Source organism: Musa acuminata, chromosome BXJ2-6 (assembly GCF_036884655.1).
Source record: "Musa acuminata AAA Group cultivar baxijiao chromosome BXJ2-6, Cavendish_Baxijiao_AAA, whole genome shotgun sequence".
Classification (NCBI taxonomy): domain Eukaryota; kingdom Viridiplantae; phylum Streptophyta; class Magnoliopsida; order Zingiberales; family Musaceae; genus Musa; species Musa acuminata.
In genome coordinates this window covers 13,926,968-13,935,936 of record NC_088343.1, presented here as the reverse complement: position 1 = coordinate 13,935,936, position 8,969 = coordinate 13,926,968, and the positions used below count along the sequence as shown (strand labels likewise).

General features: G+C 37.1%; 1 protein-coding gene across 3 annotated transcripts; it reads left to right on the top strand.

Moving 5' to 3' along the window:
* The first annotated feature begins 424 nt into the window (after positions 1 to 424).
* On the top strand, positions 425 to 8,376 carry LOC135615017 (MLO-like protein 4). Of its 3 annotated transcripts, XM_065112974.1 has the most exons (15): positions 434 to 803; positions 916 to 973; positions 1,088 to 1,320; positions 1,387 to 1,503; positions 1,588 to 1,648; positions 2,305 to 2,396; positions 3,581 to 3,655; positions 3,865 to 3,950; positions 4,890 to 4,939; positions 5,038 to 5,078; positions 5,168 to 5,338; positions 5,434 to 5,469; positions 5,774 to 5,841; positions 6,554 to 6,614; positions 7,751 to 8,376. In XM_065112974.1, the coding sequence occupies exons 1-15, from the start codon at positions 690 to 692 to the stop codon at positions 8,030 to 8,032; spliced, it is 1,545 nt and encodes a 514-aa protein (XP_064969046.1). In that variant the 5' UTR covers positions 434 to 689; the 3' UTR covers positions 8,033 to 8,376. The 3 variants fall into 3 exon arrangements, with proteins under 3 accessions (XP_064969048.1, XP_064969047.1, XP_064969046.1); XM_065112975.1 differs by lacking the exons at positions 6,554 to 6,614; positions 7,751 to 8,376 and having other exon boundaries at positions 428 to 803; positions 5,774 to 5,845; XM_065112976.1 differs by lacking the exons at positions 5,168 to 5,338; positions 5,774 to 5,841; positions 6,554 to 6,614; positions 7,751 to 8,376 and having other exon boundaries at positions 425 to 803; positions 5,339 to 5,469.
* Positions 8,377 to 8,969: the final 593 nt, after the last annotated feature.

Sequence of the window (8,969 nt, the reverse complement as noted above, 5' to 3'; positions counted from 1 at the left end):
CTCAGTGATTGACGTATGTAATGCACTTCACTTCGTTTACCCATTTTTGGGTACTGAAACGGTTATTAAGCTCGTCCAATTTTGACTTCTCACCGGACCCAATTGGCAGTCAATTGGACCAATTATTATATTATATATATAATATATATAATAATAATTTTTACAAATGATAGAAAAAGAAACAATAATAAGCAACAGCGAAGAGAAATGAGGCTGCACGACGCCACGTGCCATCACGAGATGTCCTTCCCCACCTTGTCCCTGCGAACTTGACACTTCACGCTTCATGATTCGGACGGGGCTCGCCTGTCATGTCGGAGACAGGGACCAACGTTTCTCCCATCCCACGACGGTTCCCTCCATTGAAGGCCTTTAAAAACGTAGCTCGCGTCCGCTACCCCGATGAAACATCCCCGAAGACTTCTTCTCTGCCGTGTCAGTCTGAGAACGTGCCACGGGGCCCGCCTTTTTTGCGTCTACCCGGCGATCATGTGGACGTCGGCGGCTTCGCTTCTCCTTCCGCGCGCAGTAAAGAAAGGGAGGGGAAAAGAAACCCTCGTTCCTCCTCGCATCTCACGCCCGCCCTCAAATTATGGCGCACACACTACTCTCATCTCACCTGCTCCCTCGTCCCTCTTGCTCGCCGATACTGTGCGAGCAAAGCGCCGGAGGAAGGAGGAGGAGGAAACATGGGCGAAGGGAGGTCTCTTGCGGAGACGCCGACGTGGTCCGTCGCCACCGTTACCACCGCGATGGTCGCCGTCTGCTTCCTCGTCGAGCGTTCCATCTACCGCTTCGGAAAGGTAAAGCTTCTCTCTCTCTCTCTCTCTCTCCACTCGCCAAGAAGAGAAAAGAAGATAAAAATGTCTCCTTTCATCCCCAAACCCACTCCTTCCGAGTTCTTGAACGCGGCAGTGGCTGAAGAAGACCAAGCGCAAGGCCATGCTCGCCGCCCTCGAGAAGATTCGCGAAGGTGACGACTCGCTTGATCCATTTCGGCTCCCTTCTTTTGCTTCTGCAAGAAACGGCGGATCTTGATGGTGTTTTCTCGGTGGTGGCGGTGGTGGTTTTTCTTTGACACGTAAAGAGCTCATGTTGCTGGGTCTCATCTCGTTGATGCTGAGCCAGACGGCGAGGTGGATCTCCGAGATCTGCGTCCCTTCTTCGCTCTTTAGCAGCCGCTTCTACGTCTGCTCCGAGAGCGACTTCGAGGATCTGTTCGCCGGCGGGGACTCGGGGCCGATGTCGGCTTCGAATCGTTCGGCGGCTGTGGAGACTGCGAAGGAGCTGCTTGGATTGTCTGCGAATCATTGTCCAGAGGTGGGCGACTCCCTTATCGAATTTGCTCGGCTGCTGAGAATTTGGTTGATGGATCTTCGTGTTCAGGGCTATGAACCCTTCGTCCCGTTCGAAGGATTGGAGCAGCTCCACCGCTTCCTGTTCATTCTTGGGATCACACATGTGGCGTACAGCTTCGTCACTGTCGTTCTGTCCATGACTAAGGTAACATGGTTTGAGTAGCCTTTGGGCATATGGAGGCTGGTTTTCTGTGTTGGTCATCAAATTGTTTTCTTGATTGCCACGAAGATTTACAGCTGGAGGAAATGGGAGAGCCAAGCATATCCAATGTCCAGTGAGGACTTGCAAGGTAAAATCATGATGGGAGAGCCAAGCATATCCCATATCTTTGTTCAGGAATTCTTCTTAATCGACAAGTACACGTTACATGAGCCATCGGAATATTCCAGAATGGCTTGTGAATAGAGGTGCTTTGGTTGGGTGAATGTCAACTCATTGCTTATTTTAATAGAATTGTTAGTATCAGCTGATGGAACGACAACAAGCTACTAAAGGCAATTTGGTGGGTTGAATCCGTCTAAAGTTCTTTCTTAGAGAGACTTGATTGGATTTTGCATTGACTTGGAAATTAGATGCTGATTTATTTCTATTGGCTCAGAAAGCTAACTTGATTAACCTTCATTTATAACTGCTTTCCCTTAAAATACACACACACACACACATCTCTCAAGTTAGTCTACAAATGTTTCGGTTATGGGAAATTCTGCAATGAGAAGCTTGGTGAAAATGATTTCTAAAAGAGCATCTTTGGAAAGAATGATGTTGTAGCCAATAGAATTATGGAACGACATTTTAGCATGTGAAATTCCTTGCTCTAAGAAGACTTTTGGAAGAATTTTGTTTATAGCATTGCTTTCTGCTATTGCACTGTCATGCTTCTTTCATTTGATTGGAGTTCTGTGATTGTTTAGCCGGATGACTTGACGTTGTTTGTTTTTGTTGAAGCAAGGAGGAATCGGATGATGAAGAGACAGTCTACCTTTGTTTTTCATCATGCATCTCATCCATGGAGCAAGAACAAGATTCTTATTTGGATGGTGAGATTTAGATAAGATGTGTAGTTCGGGCTTTATCCTACGGTTTTGTGATACATAGGAACAATTTGTTTTAAAAATTTACTACTTGATGTTCTCAAATGAACCTCTGTGAAGTTGTAACAAAGACAATGTGAATTTGACAAATGAAAAACTTGGAAAATCTTTCTTTTGTTATAGGTATCTTGTGTTGATTAATTATCAAATATTTAATTATTTCCTCTCCTTTTAAATAATGAATTTTGTGATTTGGTTTTGAGATACTATTGACTTGAGGTCATGTTAATTCCTAGTATAGACTCTATAGATATCCGTGATAAAAATTATAATCCTGCAAGAATATGTTATTAAGGTGTGATGTTTTATTTGTTAGGATATTTTTGATGTGCTATTATTTTCCATGCTTAATTTTATTTTGGAAAGTTATGGCAGTTTCGATGACGAAATAATAAAATATTTGTGGCGAGGTTCACAAAATATTACTTTATGCTTATTGAGTGTCTCCTAACTCTTCCAAAAGATATACTCAAAAAGTAATTAGACTTAAATTGAAACTTTGCTGGTTAAGCTTCTACAACCTTTTAATTTTAAGAATATTAGAATATGATTTTATGGGAAACGAAGTCTTGAAAGTTGAATTATGAATGCTTTTCTCAAGCAGCATCTATGACTCATTCATATTTTATTTTTCTCACTAAAATTTAATGTACATATTTGGATTTTGTAGATGAGTGAAAAATGGTAAAAGCTTCTCAAGTGACAGTTACTGAAGTGATCAAATTTACTTCTGTATCTTGTTCCTTCTAAAAAGAGAGAAAGAAAGAAAAAAAAAAGCTGACCAAGTAAACAAGACTCTGCAATGCAGGGAGTCACTGTACATAACCTTACCCCAGCAAGCAAAAAGGTTGATTCCATGACTAGTACCTTTGATGTCCAGAGCAGCTTTTCCATTCTGCTAGGAATGACATTGGAATATATGTACTATTTTATTTGCTCATAAACTTAGCAATAATCTTGAATGCTGTTCAATTAATCAGTTAGGCACCAGGGATGATCTTTTTCTATTTTTTTTAAGCAACTATTCAATCATTCATCTGGTAAGATGACAAAATATCAGTGATGATCTTGCCATCAATCAGTATCAATATGCTTCTGATTTCTGACATTGGCTCTCAAACTCTATGTAGCTCTGTTTCTTCCGCCAATTCAAGGGATCTATAGCCAAGTCAGATTATATGGCATTGCGTTTAGGTTTCATCACTGTGAGTATCTCAGTTCAAATTGCTTCTAATGCTACCTGATTTTTACACCCTTCTCATGAAGCTTTCTTACATAATTGTTACATTAACATTTTCTTTCTCTAGGCAATTACTCTTAGCCATCCCATGGCCGTAAGGTTTAGATTGTCATGCAGCGGCATTAGGTGTTTAAGTTGTTTTGTTGGTGTACTTGAATTATGCTTTCATTTCAGAATCACAAATTGCCACTTTCTTATAATTTTCACAAATATATGGTGCGGAGCATGGAAGATGAGTTTCATGGAAGTGTTGGCATCAGGTACACAAAATAAGCAATTTGATCAAGGGTGAAACTTTAATTATTTTTGGACATAATCATTTAGTGATGCTTTTTCCATGTGCCATCTTACAAGTGTTGAGATGCATGGACACGTTAAGTCCTAGCAGTACTTAGACTTGTAATGCTTGTTTTCTGAATATATTTTGATATGTTTCTTCTATTCATATACTGTTAAAAATACTAGATTTAAGAGTTCATTTATAGGGGCACTTTGGGTGGAATTGTGTAAAGTGAGAGAATTAAATTTATAATTTAATTCTAGGTTTCTTAACATAGTTCTTAGTTATATGGACAGATTAATTGCTAGGTCAGCTATTCAGCTATATTTAGTGAATGTAGATGTTTGAGTGTAGACTATAATGGGTTCATTTGATCTTTCAGTTACAAAGAGAAAAATTATGCCTCTTAAAATAAGTGCCATGAAGTATTTGGTTCGTTCAGTACATTATATGAACTCTTTGGATCTTTTGATACAAGTATATCTAGTTCTTTTCTAGCCTCACCTGTAAGAAGTCTGTATTCACCAACAATAGTATCTCGTAAGAGAAGAACCATAACCAAGGGTTGTCATAAATATCTGGTACTGGAAGTACAGACTTAATACTTACTAATCACTCATATAAGTAGGCCATATACTGCTTTAAAGCTACAGTCCTTTATTTTCTTGCAGTTTACTAACCAAATATCTTTAATTATTCTTTTGATATTCTTACTTGCCTACTGTATCATCTGGAATCATATTTTAACTTTCATATATAATTTTGATGAATCTTGCTTCCCCAATTCCTTCTTTTGACATTTTGATCCCAGTCATGCTTGGTGTTCCTATGAATAGCAGTAGCATTTTCCTCCAATTTTAACAAGATTAAATTTATAATGATTTGCTGTTTCAATATGCTTCCTTCATTGATGTTGCAGCTGGCCACTTTGGGTGTATGCAATAATGTGTATATTTGTGAACATTCATGGCAAGTCATCTTTCTTTCACTATTGTTTCTTTTCTGTAATTGATTCATGGCCAGTTCTTTTCTTCATCCAATCATCTTATCCTTCTTCATCTTTGCAGGGCTTAATATATACTTCTGGTTATCCTTTGTCCCTGCCATTGTAAGCTTTTCCATCACCTTTTCTTCCAAAATATGGGCTACTCTCCTCAAAAGCATATTTTTTATATTTTCCATGAACGTACAAAAAAGTTGGTCATGCTGGTGGGGACCAAGCTTGAACATGTCATTGCTCAGTTAGCTCTAGAAGTTGTTGGGGCAACAGATCCATGTGTTGGGACACAACTAAAGCCACGTGATGATCTGTTTTGGTTTGGAAAACCAGAAATCTTATTGTGGTTGATACAATTTATTTCCTTTCAGGTGATGATGATAAAATTACTGCATAATAGTTCTATACCTGTCATTACATAATAGTTTGTTGCTATTGTGTTCTGACATTCCTTTTATACATTCAGAATGCTTTTGAGATGGCAACATTCATTTGGTCCTTGGTAAGATGGCATTCACTATATTTCTTCTGCACTCTTGCTTAAAAATGTATTTGGTCTTCTCCAGACATTCTTGAATAATTTGTTGCTAAGCTATCTGCTTGGTTCTGTATTTCTCTTATTAAAGCAATTTTGCTCATGAGTAGGTTCTTTGTGTTTGCAAATACTTGTTGAAAGCAATTATTTGTGCAGAGAGAACACTTTATTTATTATACTGATAAGTTGAATGTACACATGAAACTCTCTTGATTTTACATTAAATGTCTTTTCTTTTATTGTATTTTTAACATATAATCTCTTTTTACAGTGGGATTTAAGTTCTCAATCATGTTTCATGAAGAATCATTTTATGGTTGCCACTCGCTTGGTTTCCGGGTAAGTTTGTCTATAGTCGTGTTACATGCTTCTAATTTTAAATGATAGATTTTGCAGATCTATGACTTTTAGCAGTTGATCTAATGCCCTGTTATGCTCATGTTATTGATATATGTTGGTCTATTTTGTAATCAAATCCGTTATTTTGAAGGTGTAGCTAATTTATCATCCTCTAGAGTCTAGATCATTGTTACTTTAGAATAATTTAATTAGTTTGGACTTTGAAATTTTCCAATCGAGGTAGTTCTGACTTGGGGTGCCACGAGAGGTAGAGAGACTTGAGATTACACAAAACATGTGGAGAGTTAAATAATTAAAATCTTAGGAACACAAATTGTAGCTAACGGATTTGTAGGCTTGGGTTGATAGTTCAGGAGGGTGATTACGAATTAGGAGTTTAGGACCGAGTACAATGAAAGAGCTGAGTGTCATCACCCAGAAGACAAAGAAGATAGTGCAGTGATCATCAGCGTGGAACATGATTACCAATTATGTGATGCAATTTGATTATTTTACAGGGAATCATCAGTGGCTTTACAGATACAAAAAAGAAGTGTATGTATGTTGTGTTCCATTAGAATAAGATGAATGCATCTGGCATCTTTCAAGTCGTCTAGGTTGAATCTCATGTATTTATTTTGATGCAATTTTCATACACTACACTTAAGAAAATGTCATTCATAGACTTGAGTTGGTTTCTTATATGTTGCAGGCTACTAGTTCAGTTTTGGTGCAGCTACAGCACGTTACCCCTGAATGTGATAATTTCTCAGGTTAGGTTAAACTTCAAATTAAACTGTTTCTTCTTCCTTTAATCAGCATGACATTCTTTAGCATTTTAATACACACTTCTGGGTCAGATAGTCATGTTTTCGTATATGAATATAATAGTCTCTATTTGCATGTGTTTGATAGTAGCACCCCTTGGAAATTGCAAGAATGTAATAAAAAATATGCTTTTCTGGAAAATTTTAGACCAGTGCAATTTAATGCTATTTCAAGCTTCTTTGTGTGTGAGATATTCTACAAGTTTCATCTAATCAATATAAGTCCAGGTTTCCTATTCAGAGAAAAAAGAAGTGAACCTTATCCTCCGTATTTCACTTATGGTGCTTCTATTTTTCCAATAAATTTCATTGAGCAATTCCATAATTGTCAGTTTGCTTCAGTACTTGTTGGTTGAATCTGAAACTTGGGGAGCAAGTGCTGTGACTAGTGCATACACTAAGTCATCAAGCTGATAAGGAATCTACATTATATCAAAACCTCCCTAATACTATATCAGGCATTTGTTTAATTTAATGAGGCTTATAATAATGTAAAACATTGTAGAATGAGTATCCAGAGGAACCCTATAATGCGGTCTATATACATCACAAAGGCTCTTATGTAAATTGTAAACCATTTAAAATTCTACAAAGTTGATCAACAACATGCTTGCGCACATAAGCACTGGCGAGAAGAGGCCTCAAGAAGACCACAATAAGTCACAAGGAAAGAATTAAAGGTTCTCCTCACTTGGAAAACATATGCCCACCGGTTTGTTTGCGACAACCAGAGTCCATCAATTTTTCATCAGGCCCTTGGAGTCGCATTGGTTTAGCTATCTATTGGTCAATAGTCTGAATCACCATTCTTCAAAATGGATGTCTGTAACTTGTCGATTCCTCTCTGTAGCTATGATCGTACTTGTTTAGCACAGAGTTAATGCTCCAAAATAATTGATGTGCATTAACTACGCTTGCAGCTTGGTTAGGTTCCTTTTATTTTTCCTACATATGTCAAAGAGGCTCTGTACTATTATGGGCACCCACACAAAAAAATTTGTGCTTGCTAGGAAGCCATTTATCTATTGTTTGTAATATCCTAATGTCATTGTCTTAACTTTTGTTCCTGTAACAAAATGTAGATGGGGTCCAAATTTAAAAAATCTCTGATAGCTGAGAGCGTGAGGGAGTCGCTTCATAGTTGGTGCAGAAGAGTCAAAGAGAAATCTAAACGTGACCCTGTTCTTTCACGACTTGGAACTACTACTACATCAACTTGCTCATTGGAATCAACTGTTGATGAGACAGATGAGACGAACACAATTGGATCAGGCACATTGTCCCGGTGCTCGTCAAGAGCCTCTTTGGAAGAACTTGCTGCTGATACTTCAGACGTGCAGGAGAACAAAACCCCTCATCTTTAGTTGGAACAGATTGATTGAAGATAACACCCAATTCATCACTACTTCCAAGCAGGTTTCATTTTCCCAGTACGGAAAACCATGAAGCAGATTGTTGATAGGATCGCGAGCATTCCACACGACTGAAAGCAGAGAAATGATGAGAAACAACGATGCGAGCAACCATGGCAGCAGTTCTTGTAGGGTGTCTACTATTTTCAGTTTCTTGTGATATGCATTGCATGTTTGAAATGAAGTTGTGTACTGTTTGCAGGGAACACAGCACTGCCTGTAATGAACAAAATGTTCCCTTTGGAATTAATATTTAGATTTCATCTTTCTTTCAGAAGAAAGACTATATTTGTTACTATTGTTTTATTTTTTGTCCTTTTCCTTTCTATTTTTGTTCTTCAATATGCAAATTTCTTAATTACCTGTCACTATGAGTAAAATACCTATGAATATATATATATATATATATATATATATATATATATATTAATTTCTTCAATATGCAAATTTCTTAAATTCTTCAAATATATATATATATATATATATATATATATATATATATATTCATGTCCTAAGAATCAGATTCCAGAAATGACTTAAAAGGGTTGGGAGGGTAAATGCCTTAAGCAAAAACATGTGCAATAGACAAGAAAGCAAACAAAAACACAAAAAATATCACAATATGATTGTTGTAATATTTTTGGATAACATAAATGTAAATTACTAAGAAAAATTGTGAACTTGGTGTTTGGAATGGATTGACTTAGTTGATTAATATGATTTAATTTTAAGCTTCATCAATGATAAAACAAATTCCCAAGTGAAGTTTATATAAGTATATCATAAATTGTTTGTTGAAATAAGAGATCTACAAAAAAAAAAAAATTGAGATTAATAGGCTATCCAAATTTGTTGTGTTTATTCACCCCAAATGTTGTAATAATTTGGG

What these genes read in the sequence shown, in the direction of transcription:
- LOC135615017 (XM_065112974.1), top strand. Translation starts at nt 690, where the DNA reads ATGGGCGAAGGGAGGTCTCTTGCGGAGACGCCGACGTGGTCCGTCGCC. An exon ending in CTGCGAATCATTGTCCAGAG is followed by an intron (nt 1,321 to 1,386) that starts GTGGGCGACTCC and finishes CTTCGTGTTCAG; the next exon opens with GGCTATGAACCCTTCGTCCC. An exon ending in TATCCTTTGTCCCTGCCATT is followed by an intron (nt 5,079 to 5,167) that starts GTAAGCTTTTCC and finishes CGTACAAAAAAG; the next exon opens with TTGGTCATGCTGGTGGGGAC.